Source organism: Diorhabda carinulata, chromosome X (genome assembly GCF_026250575.1).
Source record: "Diorhabda carinulata isolate Delta chromosome X, icDioCari1.1, whole genome shotgun sequence".
Classification (NCBI taxonomy): domain Eukaryota; kingdom Metazoa; phylum Arthropoda; class Insecta; order Coleoptera; family Chrysomelidae; genus Diorhabda; species Diorhabda carinulata.
Window position 1 is genome coordinate 46,121,983 of NC_079472.1, and position 23,701 is coordinate 46,145,683.

A 23,701-nucleotide genomic window follows, 5' to 3' on the forward strand; every position below is an offset into this window, starting at 1 on the left:
AATTTTGAGATAATTATTATTTGTTAGCAAACTTATTCACTATTGCTAATTTGCTTTGTCTTTTTTTATAACTACGTTAAAAATTTTGATTTTCTCAATTTTAGTTGATTCTAATACAGGGCTAGTCAAATTACAACTATATTAAAGTACAACATCAAAATTCATATTTTTTCAATAAAACACTCTGTATTTCACATTAAATTCCACATTTCAATTTTCCGTTACAATCTAAAACTGCAATATATCATACAGGGTAGTTGAGTTAAATTGTAAAAAGTTTAACGCCCTATATAATTAGAACGACATGCAAAAGACTTAATCTATTATAGCCATATTTTCCAATTATCATTAAAATTCATAAAAATTATTAATTTTGTTGTTATTCATTAAATATAATACAGGCTAAGTGAAGTTACAAATAGGTACTCTTGTACTATTTTTTGAATAATACTATATTAGACTTACCTAATATAAACAAAATCGGTTATTTTCATAATTATTAGAAAATATGACCACAAGGAATGATTTATTTTCTACACCATTTTAATTACACTTAGTGTTGAACTTGTTATGAATCAAATAGACATAACTTTTTATATACCTTGTATAAAATATTACTCTGTATGTATAAATTATTATTTTATATCTTTGTAGTTTAGAATAGAAGAAGATCATGCATTTAATATAAAATGTTTTATATTAAAAAAAAACAAGAAATGTAGAGTTATAGAAAGCCCTGTAAATTTAAAATTTCTTTTATGTGTTTAAAACAATTTCACAAAATTTCATCATTGTGTTTAGGTTAAATGAACTTGTAACTGGTAAAAGGAGTAGTTCAAATGTACCAATAAATCTTGTTATTAGAGTGTTGTGGGTCTATTTGTGTAACTGCTATGTATTTTCATTGAAATATTTGAAATGTATTTTAGATGTGTGTCAAATGCAAGCAAAAATTTAAAATGAACTAATAACAAATATCAAAACATTAAAATTAATATTACATCTACAGCTGTGATTATATTTGCATGTAACAGGATATCTATATATACAGTGCGATCAAAACGTTTGTTGACAAAGTTTCAGTTTAAAAAAATAACTATAATATCCAAATACTGGTAACTCTTGTCTTTGGAATTAACGACTTATCTCAGATAGCTACTGTCTTATACCACATATATTAAATTTTTAAGGTCTATGCTTCCAAATTCATTGAGTTTGGTACTATTGCTTTTTCTCAGATTAGTGGTAAAGCTTTAGACAAATGTAGTTCCATGAGGATTATTTTGGGAATCTTCATGCAACCTCTACATTTGATTTTATATCACATTCTAATACTGTTTGCTTATAGCAAAATTTTTAAGGTTCTTTTATGATTAATATTGTTATAGGTTAGAGTATCTTGAAAATTAATTGATTGCATAAATTTTGTAACACTTAAATAATAAATATATACTCTGTACTTTAAAACAGTGTCTTTTTAAATAATAAGAAAGATTCCATCAGTAATTAGAACTGGTATATTTACATTCAATCTATTGTACAAATCGAAGCTTACTCAATCTGGCATGGTACACCAATATAAAAATAAGTTCTACTTATATAATCTTATAAAGAAATAGTGTTGTTGTATATACTTTAATTTTCAAGTAGAAAAATAATATGAGCATATTTTTTAACAAAAAGATTTTTTCCACATTATTTGCTTGGCTAGTTTTCATTTTAGAGTCCAATGAATATCTAACACTTGATATATTGGTCAAATTCAACATATAAATGTTTTATATATAAATAAATATGTGTTAATAGGAAATACTTTGTGAAAATATCTAAAAACAAAAGACGTGGCGAAATTTGTAATTGTAGGATGAATTTATAATGAAACACCACTATTCTTAAATTTGGTAATATTTTTTATTTTATTGTTTAAACATGTAAATCATTGTTAATAAACTTGACATTAGGAGAAATTCAACAGAATTACTCTATATACTATGTGAAAATAAAAGATTGATTTTTCTGTAATATTTTAACAAATTTTGTTACTATGTAAAAATAGAGAATTTGTAATACCTTCTATATTAAATTTTTTTTATATTTTTGTGAATAAATAGATTTATTGATTTTCCTGTTTCTGTAATATTTTAACAAACTTCTCAAGTAATCAGAATCATATTCGAATTTGTTATAGGAGATCCTTGTAAATATATTCGTACAATTTGATAAATTAACCTCGTTTACTGAAAACATCGATTGAAAAATGTTATGTGTGATAATCAAATTTCTTGTGGCCTTTCAGGGGATAACTAATTTAACATCAGTCTAGCAATTTGTTCATCTGACATTATGAAGTTGTCCTATTTGTATGTTGTCTATAATTGTCTTTTTTGCACCCTAATTTATTTGTTTCTATTTACTTGCATTTTTTGGACACTCCCTACTGATGTCCTCCATAAATTCATTCTTGAAAATAGAAATCTATCTTTCTTGAAAATTATATAAAAATCTCTTACTTCTTTCTTTTCTTTACTTATACATTACTGGATTTCAGTATCTGTTCTTCCATTACTGCTATTAGTGTTTCCAGGCAGATCCCTAAGTAAACATACAATCAATCTTTTTTTATTATGTAGATGATTGCATTAAGCACTGCAGTGCCAAAAAATGAAATTGAATCCAAGCCAAATATTTAGTTCATTTAAAAAGATAAATTCAGAATCGATTGTACTAAATATTTTACACTATAAAGTCAACAAAAACATGGTTTACAAAACCAACTTGGCTCTCAAGATATGAAAACTTCAATTCATATCTTTCTATCTCCTCTTTTCCACAAAAAATCAGTAATTGTTAATTTGGTTAGGTTAGTGCTGTTTTTAACTACCAGATCCTGAATTTTGACGTAAAGCAAAAATTATTAAGTAAAGGTTTTAGTAAATTTAGAAATAAATAAAAAACATTCCCTAAACATCTATCTTTATCATATTTTCAGGGACTGTATCTCTAATTGTAGAATAATTTTAATAAATATAGAATTAGAGTGAGTCATAAAAGATATAATAAAAACACTGAAAAACAAAAAAGTTTCTTGTGATAAATGTGATGTTGTTAACATAGGACAGATATTCCAATATTAAGGAAATAAACTAAGGAATCATGAATATGATAAACAAAACAGTATAAGAAAACCATGAAATAGTATAAACTATACATTTAATTAAAACAAAACAAATATATTTGAATCAGAATTAAATACAAACTAAAGAGAATTTTTAAAAATTGTTTATATTCCTACTTGCAGACTGCAAGTTGCAGTCGACAAATGTAATAAAAGTTACTTAATCAATTTAAGCGTAATTTATATACTCCCGGTATGAACGAATACTTTAAATTTGTTAATTGCGTCTACATTATAAAACTTTAATTTTCAAATAATCAATTTGGAGGTTAAAGGTAAGGAGAACAATTCAAGTATTTGAAAAAGTGGCCGTCGGATTGTTTTAAATAAGGGTCGCGTCACATTAGCATCTGAGTAAATTTTAAATGGAGTGCCAAAAAATTATTTACGCCCTGGACAACTTTTCACACTTTTGTATAATGGAAGTTCTTAAAATTTTTAATAATGAACTATGATATTGAATTTTTTAACTATGCATATTTCAATTCATATACAATTGCTGAACTCATACTATACTTTTTGTCTACACCAGCGCCATTATGTTGTCTATCGTTTACAGCTGGAAACTTTTTTGACTTTTCTTCTTTTTTTAACACATATATTAAGGACAGTACTAACATTTGAAGTTTTATTTCATTTCCCACGTCCAATCAATTATCTATATGCTGTTGAACTCAATACTATCCTAATTAATATTAAAACTTTTATTTCTATGAGCTGATAAACAAATACAAAATAGTTTATTTGTATTTTAATGATCATTGATTGTTTTAAAATGCATTTCTTAAGTGGTAGTGAGAAATTGAACGGTAAATTCCGTATTTTTAACGGTACCCTCGTAATAGGTATTAAATGTGGCAACCAAACATCATAGCGAACTTTGTCGATCCGGGATTCATCGACTTGCGTTTGCGTAGAAACCGATGTGCTGTAGACAACAGCGCACATTTTGTCCTGTTTGTTAACGAATGCCGGTTGTCGACTTCCATCATTCGATCTTCGTCAATAATTTGTCAGTGCTAGGTGGCATATTAATCCTTATTTTCTTAACATCTGGAATATCGTCGGTATATTATAAGTAGTAAGTAATTATTTTTTTCTATTTAACCAACGGTATGTCGTAACGTATAAGTATGCGAAAGGTGTGTAAATGCTAGTCCAACATAACCTTTGATTTTTTAGATTCTTATGACCTCATGATGAATTTGAGCGAATGGAGACCACAAGAAAGCATAATAAAAAACATCGAAGAAACTCTACAATTAGCATTGGTACCGAATAGCGATGCTCAGAAAACTGTTCAGGATAGACTTATTCTTATGAAAAATTTGACAGATTTTCCAAATTATCTTTTATTTATATTGGGAAATCCAGGCTTTTCAGAAGATATAAGATCTCTTAGCGGAATATTACTGAAGAATAATATTCAAACTACTCAAAATACTCTTAGCCCCGACAACTTACAGAAAATTAAAAATGAATGTCTTCGTTTATTAAAGGATCCTTCTAGAGATGTAAGAATCAGCATCAGTAATGTTACTGTGATAATAGCTAAAGATAATCTGAAAACTTGGCCCGAATTAGTACCTTACCTAATTAAAGGGTTTGTGGCGCAAGATGAATATAGTGAGGTAGCATTAACAACATTGTTTAAAGTATGTGAAGAGTTGATAAATAGTCAAAAACCGCAGGAAGAAATTTATAAAGTAACCAAAGAAGTTTTTCCAAAATTTATCGAATATGTTTGTGCAGAAAAATGTACAGTGCGTCAGAATATAGTTAGACTTACAAATCAGTTTCTACAAGATTATTTTGTGGTTATGAAACAATCTATTGACTTGGGACTTTACCTGAGAAATGTAATGCAACTTGCCAACACAGATGATTTGGATCTACAAAAATGTGTGTGCCATACTTTTGTTATTTATATTGATAATCATGAGGAGACATTATTGCCTCACTTGCATGATATTATTTGCTATTTATTAGAAAAATGTCATCATGAAGACCAAGATGTAGCCTTACAAGCTTGTGAATTTTGGTTAGCTTCAACTAAAATAAATACTTGTAAAGATATTTTATCGCCTTACGTGGAGAAGCTTCTACCAACTTTGTTGAAAAATATGAGATATTCTGATAGTGAACTCAATATGATAAAGGATAGTTTGGGTTCTGATGCTAATAAAAAAGATTTATCAAAAGATATTTCCCCATTCCATTTTAGAGATCGAAACAATACAGAAGGTGAAGAATACTACAGTGATGAAGAAGGAGAGGATCAAAGCGATGACTTTGATGATTTTTATGTTGGGTGGACTTTGAGAAAGTGTAGTGCTGCTTCATTGGACTCCATAGCGGTAAAGTTTGGTGATGAAATTCTTCCATTGCTTATACCACTCATTAGTGAAATGTTACAAAATCCTGATCATTTAGTAAAAGAATCTGCCATATTAGCTTTAGGTGCAATTGCAGAAGGTTGTTTTAATGGGTTAAAATCTGAGTTACCGGAACTTGTTCAGTTTTTGATTCACTGTATGAATGATGAACATTCTGTTGTAAGAGTGATTACCTGTTGGACATTGAGTAGGTATGTATCGTGGATTGTGAATGTTCGTGCCGATAATCCTGAAGAATATTTTGTTCCAGTAATGACTATTTTGTTGAAACATTTTGTTGATGAGAATAAAAGGGTGCAAAGAGCTGCAATTTCAGCTTTCTGCATTTTTCAGGAAGAGGCTCAATTGAAACTTATTCCTTATATTGATTTTATCTTAGAAGGCTTCAAATATGGCTTTGAACAGTTTCATTGTCGAAGTTTATATTTACTTTATGATGCTATTGGTGTACTTGCACAATCTGTAGGTAATCATTTAAGTAAGGATGAGTATGTTAGTAAATTGTTACCTCCTCTGATGAACAAATTTACTGAACTTAAAAACTTTTATGATGATCATTTTATCGCCGTGTTGGAATGTCTTGCTAATGTCATTCCAGCGTTAGAAGCATCTTTTGTACCTTACTCGGAAATTGTTTATTGGCACTGTCTACAGCTTATCAATGACACACTAATTGCATCAGTCAATTATCAGCAGAACCCCAATGAATATGATCCACCTGACAAGGAGCCGATGAATGTAGCTCATGATGTTTTGTATAGTATGGCTCTTGGTCTAAAAACTTACTTTGTTAAATATGTTACAAATAGTAATCTGATTTATTTATTGTATACTACAATGCAGGATAGCTCAAATCTTATTCGACAAACGTCCATAGCTTTATATGGAGAGCTTATAGGCTTGTGTTATCCTTTTTTAGCATCTAGTGTGAATGAGTACATTCCCCTGATAATTAAGAATTTGGATGAACACACTGATGGTGTTTGTAATAATGCTGCTTGGGTTATAGGAAAATTATGTTCAGTTATGGGTAACACTATTCAACCTTTTCTTACCGAAATTCTCAATGCATTTGTTCATATATTGAGAACCCCTGCAGTAGCTCGCACTATGCATAAAACTGTAGCAATATCTTTATGTATTGTTTTTTATGTATGTCCCGATGTGACGGTCCCAGAAATGGACGTAATTGTTAAAAATTGTTGTATGTTGGTTAGAAATGTTCGAGACTCTGATGAAAAAGATTTAGCATTCCGAGGTTTGTGTGAGGTGATTGTGAGACATCCTGAATTTAACAAAAATTATTTCATATTTTTTTGTGATGCAGCAGCTTCTTGGATTAATATTCGTATAGATTTGAAACAAATGATACGGAATGTATTATTGTCATTCAAACAACAATGTGGAGAGGAGAACTGGCGACAATTTTATTGTCAGTTTCCTGAAGCTTTAAAATTAAAACTTCAAGAGTTATATGGGGTATGAAGTAAATGTTCATCGTTAAATGGGGAATTCGACAAATGGGTGGGAAAGCTTGAGTGCACCTGCCTTAAGTTTATCGCGAAATAGTATTTTAATATCGTCCGCGAGGGAGGGGCGTCTGCCGGTAACTTAGAGTCACGCGTTTTAAAAAAATCAAGATGGATTTTTTTAGAGATTCATTATTTTGTTTTTGGGTTATTTTGTGTCAGATCAACTAATTATCAAAACTGTTATATATCTCTTATAATAAATTGTACATCAATGATTGTAATTACTTTGAAAACTAATTTTATTAAGTATTATCTACGGTTAAACTCTATAGGACTATTTTTGTAAAATAAATTTTTTAACAAATTTGAAAAATTGTTTAAATAACTTTAGCTATATGGAAATTATTATTATTATTGATTGAGTATACAAATAAATTAGAAGGATTTACCATGTAAACAGTCAGTTGCGAAAACATTTCATGAAATATCTTTGAAACCCAAATATGAAATTTTAGTCAGGTGTATTCATTACAATTGTATCATGTTGAGTCGATATTTTCTCAACTTGATCTAAATTGTTTCTAATTTTAATCTCATTAAACCTTTGTCTTTTCCCACTTTAAATACACAAAATACAAATTTTAGCATTAGAATGTTAAATGTTTAGTTCTCTTTTTCATCTCAAGTTTTTGTAAATATAAATTTTCTTATTGGATTTTTGTTTTCCTGTTTCACAAAATATAACTTCTGTTATTAGTTTATTGTTCTTTTTAATTGTTACGATATGCCTTTTTGTCCGTTTTCTTATTTTCAGATTGCCAGTCTGTGATGCCTAATTGTTAAGCCTTTCCAGTTGAATGGTAGTGATACATATGAAAAATTTTTTATATATATGTATATAGAATATATACATTTTTGTATATCGTCTATTTAGGTTTCTATTAATTTTATATAATTTTTAATGCTGCTTCTAAAGTATTTTATTTCTATGGGTATTGATAGTTGTTCATGATTTTGCTAAGGTTTTTTACATACAGCTGGTATTTTTATATAGCTGTAGGAAAACTGAAAAATTAGTATCTTCCACAGCAATTTTTCTTTAACATGCTTCTAAATATTTCCAGACCGTTATTTTGAAGTGTTATTTATATATGTATGTAGATATTGGGATCTTCTGTGTCCCCCATTCTTGCTGCAATACTGGGGAACCCAGTGTTTGTAGCTGATTTGCTAATCCCATTCATTTTAGAAAGTCTCAGGTGTGGTGCTCTGGAACTTCATAGTGTTTCATACTTTGAGAGAATGTGGATAGAGATTTCGTCTTCTGTGCAACACAATCTGCATACATCTTCAGGTTTAAAGTGATAACATGTATTTCCAATTTTGTCTCATTTTCATTAAATTGCTAAAAGTAGCTTTGTTGGTAATTGTAACTATATATTTTCCGAATTTGATTGCCTATTGTGCATTGATACTATAATTTATGGCTTACACGTAATTCTAAATTCTTTTTTATCAGATCAGATTTCTATGCCCTATTTTACTTCATTGGATAACTAAATTCTCATATGTATGTGATTATTGTAAAATATTTAAAATTTTCTATTTAGTGAAAATGATATTTTCTGACAGTGGGTTGCTTGGCGTGGTATGTTGAAACTATTAGTTCAGTTAAATTATTTTGTTACCAAAATGCAATCATTTTGAAATTTCAGCCCAGGCAATTGTTTTTATTTTTCTTCAGTGTTGGGATTTTTTTACCACGTTAATACAAATATTGGCTTTTAAAAACTGATATACTATTATTAAAGTGTTAATGTAGATATTTTACTGAAATGAAATGTTCAAATAATATCTCATTAAAAATCAAACATATTTTTCAATGTCAGCTGTTATTTAAGCAATTATTTAAATGTAGTTCTGGAAACGTTGGTATATCTATCTAGAATATGCTAATAAGGTGAACACAACTAGCACTTATTGTGGTGTGGCTGTGTTGGTGATATTAATTTGATAACAATATTTATACCAGATTATTCAACAGCAAAAATATTTGGATGATACATTTCATAAGTTTCAGTGATGTTGTATGAGGATTGTAAAATTATTTTCCATTTATTTTATAACTGTATAATGTTCTAGTATCTAAATTTTACAAGCTGTTGTGAATATGAAGGACTTTTTGTTATTTTTTTTTAAATTAATACTTAAATTGAGAATCTCAAATTAGAAGGAAAAACAAGTTGACGAAATGAGTTTGTGTTGAAATTTATTTATTTAAGTAGCAATTGTAGAAGTTACTATTAGTATTAGTAACGACCAATGATTTTTAACTCCAAATGTATATTTTAATATGAAATATGTACGTAACTTGTAGTATATGCAAATCATCACTGAAATATAGTTTTTATTTAATATAAAAATTGAATTTTGAGGTAAATCATTCAATAATGTGCATTAAATAAAATCGGAATATTTTGCATAAAAGAACTATTTAAACTACAGCTTTGGGACAAATAAAATCAAGGTAACCTCGAGAAAAACCTGAATACTTTTCACTTGTAAATAAATGAAGTAAATTCACAATTTTCTTAACTGTCCAAAAAAATTCTTTTTCAATTTTCGGTTTTTCTATAGTTAAAAATTTTCTAAAAAGCTTTATGGTAAATATAATTCTCCACAAAACAATAACTAAAGTAATATCACTATTTCATATAAAAGAAATGTACAAAGCATTGTCAGACATTTATACTCTGGATGCCAAACTGGGATTTTTGGCTTAACCTGGTGAGTGAAGTATGGCGAAAGTTTTTTGACGGTTTTTAGTTCGTAAGGATGACGCCCTTGAGCATTTTGACAAATTCAGGATGGCGACCAAAAAAGTCAGCAAAAATATACAAAAATAATAGTTTTAAAAAATATGGACATATAGCACATAGATTATAGGGTTTTCTAACCTTCAAAATTCAAATTTGCAGTTAAAAATATTTTTGTCATCGTTTTGGTTGAGTTCTTCCAATAACGCAACAATTGTTGGACTGCATTCACTTTTAATCGAGTCTTTAGTAACTCTTAAATGGTACTCATCAAAGTTATTATGCTTTCTGTAGTACTAGTGTCGTCTTCGGTTTTGAGTAATGTCATTGTACATTGCCGTAAAATTAGACGGGCAATACCAGGCAATGACAAAATAAGTATCTCCTCTCTATAATATTTTTCGAGCTCTTTCAGAAGGGATTTTCTGCTTAACTCTCCTCCGTACAAAACATACAAATTATGTAAACTAGTATTATTCCAAGATTGAAAAATGTTCTGAAACATAGTCTGTTAGTTTTTGAAAAGGAATATCTTCGTTATCTTGAAAAGTAGTTTTATTTTGGACAGCAGTGATATTTTTGTGACCAATAAATTTTTTTAAACAATTTGAAAGGTATCTTGCATCTGCTGCATAGAGGTCACTTTGCGCTTGAACGATCCTAGATCTTACTTCTTCTGCTCATTTGTCTTGGCGTTTTTCTCAGGCTTTCAGAATGTTTTGATTTATGTCCAATGTTCGTTCAATATACAAAATTCGTTAAATCGGCTTGGATTTTTAGGATCTTTTTCACATTTTTCGGTGCACAAAAGAAGTCTTCTCTAAAATCGAACTCAGTAAATGATCACAGATTACGCACTTCTGTTGGTTTGGGTCCTTCTTGTTTCCTACTTTTTTTGAACAATCTGGCAAGACACAATAAAATTCATGGATCTCTAGTCTCTGCTGGTCCCCAATCCAATTTCTCAGGGTTTCGTCTTCACGTTGGTAGCACGCACTAATTATTGTTTGAAGTTTTTGTTCACAGATTGTCAATAACTGTTCGGATTTCTCATACTGAAATATGCACTTTTTTTATGTTCACCATTAGTTTCCATCCTGGCGTTGATAGTTCTGCAAAAAGAAAAATATGTTTTTGTTTTCAAAATTATTTCAATATAAAATAATTTCAGAAATAAAAAAATCCGTTCCTGAAAAAATAAATGCTGAAAAAAAGTTAATATTCTAACTGTAAAAATTACTACTAACCAAAATTTTTGCTTTGATATTAGTAGTTATTTGCACAATTACTCATTGGGATATGTGGGATGGGGATATTTAGGTAAGGGTATTGGAGTAAATGGTAAACTTTTTAACTCTAAATTTTGAGGCTATCTTGTATATCTTCTTAGGATTTATTCAAAAATCATATTTTGACATCAAAATTGTAATCTTTACCCCGAAAAACCTATAAAAGAACATCACATTACTGAATATAATCTTAAAAAAATATTTTTAACTCTCAAAGTTTACGCCATCTTGGTTTAACCTTTGAGGATTAATCAAAATCATGTTTTGAAATCAAAATTGTAATTTCCAGCCCAAAAAACCTATAAAAAGATGTATCTCATTTGTTATAATTATTATCTTTTTATTAAAATGATGTCGTTATGCAGCGCTGCCATTTTCGGGCCGCCTGTCGGCGTTGTTCTACATTTTGATCTGAAATTCGGGATCCTTATCCATAAAAACATATAAATCGATGTACGACACGTTAATATTGAAAAAATATAAAAACCAACCCCATAAAACACCCCCACTCCTCCAAAAAGCCCCCAACATTATTTTTAAATCAAAATTTAAATTCAGAAGGCTTAAAAACCCTAAAATCGATGTGCCACATGCCCGTTTTTTTTAAAAATTTAATTTTTGTATTTTTTGCAGACATTGTTGGGCGCCATCTTGAATTTATCAAAATGCTCAAGGGTGATATAGTGGAATTAATCGGATTCTTAAAATAGACCTACTTAGTGACCTAAAACCGCAAAAAAATTTTCGACGTACTTTACTTCCAGTTTTTTCTTCTGGCATCCAGACAATTAGTGATTAGTGTAAAACTCAATCCTTGCCAACATCTACATTTATGACACTTGAATTCATATTATTTATTGATGTTTTGTGTAATCACTGGAGTCATTGGTTTGCCAGAAATATTAATGATCATCTCAGACAATAACTTATCAGCAAGTTACTTTCCTGACAATTTGTTCCATAATAATTATTATAGTTTCTATTGTGCAGGAAATGTTTTGTTTTTTTTTTTGGCCGAAGGACATCATCCATTTAGCCATTAGGGTATCACAAGTGAACCGAATCTAGCCAACCATGCTTGTTGTCAGTATCAAATTGGATGGGTTAAGGGTATATGTTTCACATCCAGGGGTCGTTCAGGTTGTCTAACTCAAAGGCAAGGTAGATCAAGGTACAGATAGGAACCGGTATTTTAGGTTGAGTAACAAAGGAGACGAAACCAGTTAGATTACAGTTTTAACTTGCACTCTCTAATGAATTTTAATAGAATATTAAAGACAATCATCTTATTAAATGCCAATAAGCTCATTAAGTTAAATGGAGGTAAAATAAAATATCGATTTTTATTAGATTCTCATACATCTTTTCTCTAGGCTGCATATCGTTATTCTATTCAAACAAACTATGTTCCAAGTTGGATATACACTTACAACTGTCGCCCAAAGAAATGTTTATATTGAAAAACTTAAATTTCCAACTTCTCTCTAATGTATATTTGTGAGTTCCATCATATTTGGAAGAGTGTTCTGAACTTTTTGAGTTTGTATAGAAGACTAATTTTACTGATTCATATGTTTGCCTACAGTGTATTTTTATACTAAAGTAAGTTATTAATATTTTGATATCTGTTATGTTGAATAGAGTTTTTTTTTGGAATAATTCAGGCCATCTACATGTCGATTATGGATATGCATCGTTAGTGCCTAACATATTTTTGTAAATAGTACTTTCAAGATATTTTCAGTTTTTAAAATAAATTACAAATACAACTGTTAGCATCGCATAAGTTTATTTATTCTACAGTTATTGACAAAGATAATTAACTGGAACATTATTCGACAGCTGATATGGAATTAGCCATTTATGATCTGTTTCTGATTTGAATGGCTGTGATTAGTATTCTATTTTTCAGTTCCTCTCGATTATCAGGATTTTTTGTACAAAACCTTTTGCAGAAAAAATTGTCTAAAGACAATTTCTGAGATTATGTTCCCACCTATATTTTGGATTAGTATTATTCCAATATCTACTTTTATGGCGAATAACTGTACCATTTATGAGCCTAGCTTCATTCAGAAAGGATTATCCTGCTTGTGTCAATGACTATCTGCATCTACCTTTTCTATAATGATTCCATAAAATTCCAAACTGTGGTCAAAATTCTTATATTAGCTTTATGAAGATGAAACTTATTTTTATTGATAATGTAAAGTGAATGTACAATTTTTGGAAGTTTCAATATTAATATTTCTTACTGAATTATTTTTAATTCTATTTTTTGATTTGTGAATTCTCTAAATGTACTAGACTCGGTATCTGTACATTGTCATATTCTTCAGCTTGAAATATTTGTTTTGCAATATTGAGTTTATTTGCAAGTGATTGCTCTACGTATCCTTCCGCTACTCTTGATGATTTCCATCCGCCGTGTTGTTTGAGCTCTAGTATCTGCAAGAAGTGTTGCGGATGATCTCCTGAAGCAGTGATTTGTGTATGGCTCTGGATTCTCCAAATTCATAGATTTTGCAATTTCATACGGGATTTTGACAAACATGTTTACATCAATAGCTTGGACAGTGCATTTTTCATTTTGGTAATTTATAAAAAAACGTTTATGTGCAATACGACTGGGGCGTAATTTCGTGTATTTACGGTATATATCGATCAAATTTAATCCTTGTCAGTTTTTGAACGTAACACTTTTACTATTAATATTGAACTTCTATGTCTTCAATATTCAATTTTAGGAGTAATTTTAAAATGTCTTACAAAAGCTGAACAATAATTACTTACTTATTTTTTTCATCAAATACTGGAAATTCGGAGCTTCTTTTAGAAATTGATAAATGTGTCCCCTATTAAATACTTTTGACTTCTTTTACCGAAATCCTACAGAGTTCTACTTTATAAATGTCATTATTTTTTTGTAATTTTTAGTCGAATTTTTAAAGGAAAAATTAGACTATTACGGTAGGCATGACTAGAAGAAAAATGGGGGGCACATAATTTTTTCCATGTTTTGAGACCTCCAGAACACGATTATGATGGTTTTTCGAATGTCTGTAGTTATATATATATATATATATATATATATATATATATATATATATATATATATATATATATATATATATATATATATATATATATCTATATATCTGTTTAAGCTACAATTCTTATTTTCGTCTTTCGAGCAATTGCTATGGGTCCGATTTGGTTCAAAATTAGCATACATGGCTTTTTTGGCGGCGGATTGATGTTATTAGAGTTTGGTTGAAAATAAATGAATATTTCGAGGGGTCGCAGTGCAAAAAAGTGGTTTCTGACCTTTGCTCACCTCTGCAGGTCAAACGAAAAGCGACTGAAAAATGAAATTTCACATGTAGGTTCAATTAGTTGCGAGATGATTTCCTGTCTAAGGTCGAAACTTTCCATCTCCACCCCTCTCCATTTTATGGTCATTTTTGTTATATTTTCTTATTTTTTGGCCAGAAAAAGTTTAACTAGAGGGTTCGAACTTCGCATGCAAGTAGGGATGATAGTTTAAAGTTTTCTTCTTCAGTTCTTCTAGCACAAAACGCCCGAAATCATTTTGATCGTTGTAATTGTTGAACTGGACCGCCTCCTATTTAATGAATAATACGAGTATGATCGTTGCTAGGGTGATTTTTTTTACTTCCCATTTTCGAAATTTCTTGTCATTATGACAATTTTTTCTTTGTTGTCAGTTGGAATTGAACAAGAGGGTTCGAGACCACCGGGTCTATTGAAATTATGAATTTTCATTCGAGAGAGAGAGAGAGTTAACTTGTGAAATGAAAAGTAATAGCAAATTTATCATATAAAGAAATAAGATTGAAAATTGATATCATTTCCAAGAAATTCATTTTATGGAAAGATTTGTTTGTGTATTAGTTAAATTCTTCATTCGACGAAAAATTCGACTTTCGTGATGGAGCTCTGCTGCTCACAGCTTTTTTAATATCAATATCTTCTTTTGTAGAAAGGGAAGCTCTCACCATTGAGTACTCAGACCAAAGTGATGAGGGTTTAATATTTTTCGATCTTTTTGAATAATATGCATGAAGCACATTTTCTGTAAGATTTACAATTTTTATCGAAGCACCGCTCTTTAAAACTATTATAACGAATTTCATCTAGTTTTCTTGATTTACCAAGTAATAAGTTTAATGACGCTGTATTTGCTATTTCACTAACTTCTGGTGAGGTCCCAACAAATTCTTCATCACTATCATTTCCAATATTACTCATTTTTAAATTTTGTTTAATTGTCAAAATTAATCTTCTACTGAAATTTCTCTAAAGCTGCAGAGCTGTAACTTCATTGTAACTTCTTATTATTTTCTGATATATAATAGTGTATTATTCAATGAGCGAGTAATTGCTATTACTTATGAGGATAATTTACTTGATCTACAACTATCAGGAAAAAAAACACAATATTAGTTTTGGTCAACATAGTAATCTTATATATTAAAAAAATTGATGATTTCCATTCCGATTCCGTTCAGGAGTTCTACCCAACCGATTTGCTTAATTTTTTTTTCAATGAAAGGTATTGATGCACAGATCAGCCATCAACCATCGGATTTCATCTAATTTTTTCCATTCTCAAGTTATACTCAAATGCGATTTTGCCCTGCACATTACTTATGGGAGTTTTTCACATACACACGCTCTATCCTCAATATCTCAGGTTCTATTCAAGATAGAGACTATGTTTTGGTTTAAGAACACTCGCTGAAACACCTTCTTTCTTTTGAGTTTTTGAACAGTTAAATCGGTTGAGTTGGAGAGGAGCTAGGCGCGGACATTCAATGTGGAGTTATGGATTTTTGTAGGTTTTTCGCAATTTTTCTACAATCAAAGATCTATATCTCAGGTTCTAATATAGCTACCGAGTTCGTTCTTTTCTATTATAATGATTTCTGATACTTATTTAATGGATTCCATGCGAGCGAAGCCGCGGGTAAAAACTAGTTATTATTAATAGTAATATTAATACAGTTATTAAAATTTACGGGTAGATTTTCTTTACCAGTTATATTGTCGGTAACTTTTTGTGGTAGTTGTACTTTCAATATTAACATTTTGTGTGGTACAATTATTGTTGCTCTTGTCCAGGATCTTTCAGTTTTAAAGATCCAATTTGTTTGCCCATACCAACAAACTTATGCCAAATTTTTATCTGATGTATCCACTGTGATCTTCTTTGGTCAAAAGAAATGGATGATCTGGGTCATCTTGAATAAAAATTTATTCAGCTCCTATGATGTAAAGTCTCGTCTTTTTTCGGTCGATGGTTTTCCAACTGGGGTTCTAATTTTCCAGAAGGATGTTACGGACGATTTGTACTATATTTTTAATTCAGCAAAATACTTGAGTAACACATTTTCAGAAAAAGAGGTGGTTTTTTGCGTTGATTGTCAATCAATAAAATTTTTATATTCGGCTTTATACTTTTCCTTTGAGTTTGTAGGTAGCAGATTTTCTGTTGTGCTCGTGGCTCCAATATGTAAGATGGAATCTGCATTTTGACGTCATCAGAGCACTTGTACTTGTAGTAATTATCTTGTATACGAAACAAACAGAACTTAGATAGAAATTCACTATTAATGTTTGTAAAAACTAATGTAATTCCACCACATACACATTAATAAGAATTGTCTATATTGCAAACATCCTTTTTGTAATCTATGCGATAATTGTGGATAAACATTGTTGTATTTTGAAAGTACCTAATTACAACAACAACCTTTCACTTATAATAGTGAAAAATAATTCAAATTTTAATAATTCTAATTTCAAACAGTAATTTTGGAATTACTAAATTCAGAATGATTCGGCTTTGATAGTTGTATTCATTATCAATAACAAGGGAAGTGATACTTCACTTCCCGAAGATGAAGTTTACTTCCCGTCGCGTATCTGAGGGTAGTAATCATCAATCAAGGGAAGAAAGGGCACTTTACATATGATTTTTTCGCCTCCTTTGAATAACGAGTCATTTTTAAATTATTTATAAAACTAAGAAATAGGCACGGTATATTTTCAATCTTGCATTCCACATATGTTTAAGTTGTAATAGAGTAATTTTTGGTACTAATACTAAACGTGCAATTTTCAGCAGTGGTTATTTGAATAACACTAGAAGTGAGAGCTGTTACCAATGCAGTTTTTGTGATATTTTCATTAACAACATTATTATTCAGCTGGTATACCCCGAAAGTACTCGCACTTGGCTGAGTCCAATTAATTACTTTAATTTCAGTTATTCCCATAATTTGGTTTGAAATTTTTCGTTTGTTGCAAGAGATTGCTGCACAGATTCCTAGACTTTCATCATCCTTGTTGCTCTTAAGCAAAAAGTTTCTTCTAGAATTTGCAAGTAAACTTTCTGAGATTCTTCTGAAAGTATGCTGGAAAAAGTGCTTTTCTAGCAAAAGTATTTTTTCCAACCATATGCTTGATACCTTTTCCTGCTCTATAGCAGACAAATAAACGTATCTGATCTGTATTAGAGTATAGCGATATATTTTTTCTATACATAATATAATTAGAGCCATTTCATGAAGTCACTTTTACTTTTCCTCCCTAGGGTGGAAATAGTTATTTTCCTAACAAGTGCGGAAAGTGATACTTACCCGCACGCGAATGCAGCAATCCCGAACGACGCGAAGCGGTCAAGTGCGGGAAAGATACTTTACGCATGAGTTAGGAACATTATTTTTTCTACGACCGTATATACAAAAAAGTATAGCAATCTATTTTTCTAAAATTGTTTTATTCCAACAAACATAATAATATACGAAATTTTAACTAAAAACTACTAATTATTATAAATATTAATATTGAAAACACAATTTGTTGCATTTTGTGGACTAGTAAGAATTGCCGGCCCAAAGGAGTTATTTGGTTTCAACTGGAAGGTAGATGACGTCGGTGAGGATGGCATCGGTTGCAGGTCGCATAAAGATGACGATGACGGTGACGGCAACAGTTTTAAGTCATTTGTAGTACAGAGAATTTTATTTGATATTTTTTTCTTCTTATTCTCGGAGTCCTCCAAATAGCCCTCAGCGACAGTAGTAGACTTCCAGACACCGAGACGCTTTAGGTTGGTTATTTCTTCGCCGGAGTCTGCTAGGAACATTGCCGAAGAACGTCTGAAACTGTGTCCTGTATAACGTTCCGGATTAGGTAGGCGTAAATATGCAGCAATCTCTACTGGCATCTTAGCAAAAGTGTTTACGCCAACGCATTGAACTGAACATTTTCTTTTCTTATAATGAATAAAAAATCGGCGGTGTGGAGTGGTAGGTGGTCTTAAATTTGCGTACTTTCAAATAGGTTCCATCATTCATTTCTTCAGATAAAACAAATGATCTTGACGAATGATTTTTGGAATCAGAAATTTTCACAACAATTAGGTTGCCTTTATCTTGAATGTCGTTGACAGTGATATTTACAAGCTCGGATCTGCGGAGAGCGCTAACCAGTGCAAAATTGGTACTCACTTTAATCATCAGGTATACCTCATCGGGAGCTAGCATAACCCTGGATATATCTTCTTTAGTAAAAACTAAAAACTTGCACTTTCTGTGCTTGAAAACCAATATTTTTTTGTTTTAGAAACGACGTTAGCTTATAGAAGTTTCCTATATCCAAATGATGTTTTATTTTTACTAAACTTTGTACCATCGAATGGCGGGACCATAATGTATTAGATTTCAAAACCTTACTTAGGTCTGAAAAATACGCCAGAAATACCTCTTCCTTATAAGCTTTGGCCCCTTTCTCCTTACACCATGTAACAAAATGGTCGTATTGCTTCTCATACCTTAGTCTGGATTTGGCAGGTAACAGCTCGCAATTAGCTTCATTTGCAGCCTTCAAATGGCTTCAGGAAGCTTTTCGTCGGATGAATCCATTAATATTATTGTATCGGATTCGGTTTAATGTGGTTTAATTTAGAAGAAGTTGATAGTTGTTTCTCCTTTGAAGAATGTCACTTTCCCGCACTAGTGCGGGAAAGTAAAATTATACAAATTTTGACCTTATTAGATAGTTTTTTACTTCTGAGATTATAACTATTGTTACTACAGGTAAATAAATATTTACGAAATAGTCCATCAAATAAAATTTAAACTTTTTCTAGCTTTTTGCAGCATTTTTAATTTTTTGAAAATATAAAATAATACAGATATTTTTTATATAACCATGTAATTGTTACTAAAACGTCAAAGTTGTTCAAAATGTCTTGAAAGTGACCGAATATGTGGAATCTTCTTCTAAATTAAACCACATTAAACCGAATCCGATACAATAATATTAATGGATTCATCCGACGAAGAACTTCCCGAAGCCATTTTGAAGGCTGCAAATGAAACTAATTCCGAGCTGTTACCTGCCAAATGACTTAAAACCGTTGCCATCATCGTCATCTTTCTGCGACCTGCAACTGATGCCATCCTCATCGACGTCATCTACCTTACAGTTGAAAACAAATAACTCCACTGGCCCGGCAATTCTTACTAGTCTACAGAATACAACAAATTGTGTTTTCAATATTAACATTTATAATAATTAGTAGTTTTTAGTTAAAGTTTTGTATATTATTATGTTTGTAGGAATAAAATAATTTTTAAAAAATGGGTTGGTATACTTTTTTTGTATATACGGTCGTAGAAAAAATAATGTTCCTAACTCATGCGTAAAGTGTCTTTCCCGCACTTGACCGCTTGCCCGAACTCCGCTCCGCGTCGTTCGGGACAACTGCAGTCGCGTGCGGGAAAGTATCACTTTCCGCACTTGTTAGGAAAATAACTATTTCCGTTCTTGGGAGGAAACGACTTTGTTTCATACTATGAGGTCATGAAATGTACACTTCATTTTGATAGAATTTTATTTTATTATTCAATATAACTGCTTTCGAGGGCGATACAACGGTATAATAGTGGTCATAAAATTATTCAGTAGCAGAAAAAATCGCTGGATGCAAGCAAGCAATTCGAAGTTCAACTCATCCAATTGTGCCATCGTTTTAATTGTCTTGATGAAGCAGAACTTTCTTCTACAAATGGGACTGTTTTTCCGCGTATTTAGTCCTTTAAACGCTCCAATATTACTATTTATTTTTTGGGTTTTTTTAAGATAGTCGAAGAATATTATACCATGCGCATCGCAAAATACTGCTGCAATAATTTTGTTAGCAGACTTGCGTTTTCCCACGATGACAGTCCGTGTATCGCGTGCAGCCCAGTCGGCTGTCGATCGTACTTCTGTGTGAAGTGATAGAGCAATGATTCATTCATTGTCACCTACTGATAAAAAATTCGGGTTTATTGTTATTAATTAGCTCTAAATACAGTTCATTATTTTCATTCACGATATGTCCAGATATCACAATCAGCTTACTTTACAATTATCCAAAATTATTGTTGTTTTTATTGTTTTTTTTTTTCACTGTTTTTTGTCAATAATAGCCACTTGGGGGCGTCTACTGCGTGTATCGTCCTCGGTGCTCTTTTCGCCTCCTTTAAACTTTTAAGGATTGATTTTCTGGAGGCAAAGTCCGTATTGTACAGTATTTTTTTGCCAAAAAGCAATGCCTTATCACACAAAAGTTGCTTCAGTCTTCACTCACAAAGCTGTGAAATTTACGAACGTGTTTTTTAAAGATTAGAGTGAAATTTATGTGATAGCCTAAGAACTTCCAGCCCACCAAATACTTCTAATTGGTTTATGAATTATTTTGAAAAACTTTTATTGAACAGTTATTTTGTAAACAGAAAAATTAAATATTGAGTTACTTACTACATTGAGGAACACAATGTATAATTAGCAGTAAAATATATCGACTTCTGTATTTAATTGTCTATACCAGTGCTCCGCAACGTTTTTTTATTCGTGGCACACCAAAAGCTTTTTCTGGTTTTCACGGTACACCAAATTTAATAGGTATAAATATAATAAAACAACACGTATACACATCAGAAAAGTCGAAGTTCTTGATCGAGATTTTTTAGGCAAGACCGCTTATCATTTTGAATTAAAACAAGTGTCGAAAAGCTTTGTTCGCATGAATATGTTGTTGAAAAGGGGATTAAAATTGAAATAGCCTGTTTTGAAATTTGAGGATATTCATTCTTAACCGAAATCCAGAAAACATCCAATGGAACTTCTCCAAAATGTAGTTTTAACGTCCCGTCGTTACTCAGTTCAATAAACTCTTCTTTAAATTTAAGAGAAAATGCATCAACAGATTTTTTTGCATTAGTTGCAAAAGGATTGCGAATCCAATCACATTCTTCACTTTTAATCGAATGAAAATAGTAGTCGAATTTATTTTCCAGTGTCGTTAAATGGGATTGGGCCAGATCGATAATTAATTGCCTATTTTCAATTATTGTATTATGAACCCTTTGAAACGTTTCTAAAGAGTTGTTACTTAGTTCATTCTGCCAAAGTTCCAGTTTATTTTTGAACCCTTGCTATTTGTCGGAACAGGTTAATAAGTTTTCATTCGGACCTTGCATTTTTCTATTAAGTTCATTAAGATGGTCGAAAATGTCAGCCATATATGCAAGTTTGGCGATCCAACTGTTATCTTCGAAGTGCTGGCCGAGTTCGGGCATATTTTGATTTAGTAAAAACTGATGCACTTCACAGCGAAGTTCAAACAATCTAGCCAACACTTTTCCTCGGGATAACCAACGTACTTCAGTATAAAATAATAAAGATTTATGTTCTGAACCCATTTCTTCACAAAGCATTTCGAAAATTCTTTTATTTAAAGCTCTTGATTTAATAAAATTTATAATTTTTATGCATTCATTCATAGTTTTTAAAAGTTGTTCTGGTAAATTCTTCACCATCAATACTTCCCGATGTATGCAGCAATGTGTAAATTGTATTGCCGGATTTTGTTGTTTTACATAGGCAACAAAACCCTTTATGTTACCAGTCATTGCTGCGGCGCCATCAGTACAAATACTCATGCAGTTACTCCATTGTAGATTATGTATTTTGAAGAAATCATCAGTTACTCGAAAAATATCCTCTCCAGTAGTTCGTTCGGAAAGTTTTTTACAAAATAAAAAATTTTCTTTTATGCAATCTTCGTCAACAAAACGTACAATTGCAATTAATTGTGCTTGATTTTTAATATCCGTTGACTCGTCAATTTGAAGAGCAAAATATCTGTTGACATGTCGCCAATACGTCTTTTAATAGTTTCAGCTGACAGTGAAACCTTACTCACTTCCTGAACCTCTTTAGGTCCAAGCATAACTTGCATAATTTCCATACATGCTGGTTTAATAAGTTTTTCTCCAATAGTATGAGGTTTCTTTTCACGAGCTATTAATTTTGCAATGTAATAGCTAGCTTCTAATGCTTTATCGGAAACAGATACGGTCGACATCATAAATTTTTTTTGTTTTAAATTTTGAGCCAAAAGCCTTTGAAAATATGATATATCTATTTTAGCACAATTCGGATGTTTTGAAGTTAGATGGCGATTTAGTTTACTGGGCACCATTGAGTCGTTTGTTAATTGTTTGTTGCAAATTACACATAATGGTTTCGGAGCCGCTTCATCGCCGCACCAATAAAAGCCATAACGAATGTAGTCTTCGGAGTATTTTCTATTCACAATCTTTCTTTTCTTAGCAATACTGCTTGTGCAAGGTTCATCGTCTTCTGCCGGAGAAGTAGATTGTTTTCCAAATAAAAATTTATCCATATTGAAATGGGCACAAAAATAAATCACGTTAATAACAAACACGAATGGTTAATTTATAAACTTCTGCGATTTAATTTATAGGGGTAAGAAGTGATCTGGTTGTATGTGTTCAGTAGAAATTCGTATCTAACACTGACAATATTATATTAGGTTCGTTCTAAATTCTAAACAACGCTGTCTGCTGACTATTGAATTCTGCGCAATCACTATTTTTCAGGAACAGTCGATATAAACATTGTGCAGGTGGTTAGGAGCGTTTCTATTGGTTGTGATGACATTTTTAACTAGAGCCGTATTCGCAAATTTAATCTACCACAATACAAGTTCGATCTAGTTGCTACGGCGTTTGAGCTCTTGTTCTAACATTGTATTTATGCTTGAAAATGTAAAGTTTTCAGTACGACCCAGACTACAGAGTCCATCTTCTATTTACTTCTATTGACATCCATTTCTTCTATTGTGTGAATACATTATAGCAAGTGCTAAACAATTGTTATTTTATTTATGGTTTTGCATTGAAATATAGTAAGTATATACAATTCGTTTTTATAAATTGTAAATTTGTATTAGAGTACATTGCATTAAAATAAATATGTTGTGTAATTTCAAGCGGTGGCACACCTGTGTTTCAGCGGCGGCACACCGGTTGCGGAGCACTGGTCTATACGAACAAATATTTAGAACATTTCAACTGTCTTTTTCTATTCAATTTCTTTATGTAAATAAAATAAATTTCCTAAATTATGTTTACAATGATGTGATCGAAATGATATCGCTTCTTCTAAT

General features: G+C 30.9%; 2 protein-coding genes across 2 annotated transcripts in view; both read left to right on the forward strand.

The window, feature by feature from the left end:
* LOC130900460 (titin-like) overlaps window positions 1-23,701 on the forward strand; it is a 271,357-nt gene that overhangs the window by 1,111 nt on the left and 246,545 nt on the right. The window lies entirely within an intron of this gene.
* On the forward strand, window positions 4,092-9,466 carry LOC130900461 (transportin-2-like). Its single transcript, XM_057811097.1, has 2 exons — window positions 4,092-4,256; window positions 4,358-9,466. Exon 2 carries the CDS (start codon window positions 4,372-4,374, stop codon window positions 7,054-7,056), a length of 2,685 nt encoding a protein of 894 aa, XP_057667080.1. The 5' UTR covers window positions 4,092-4,256; window positions 4,358-4,371; the 3' UTR covers window positions 7,057-9,466.

Coding starts and splice junctions, on each gene's coding strand:
- LOC130900461 (XM_057811097.1), top strand. CDS start 4,372: ATGATGAATTTGAGCGAATGGAGACCACAAGAAAGCATAATAAAAAAC.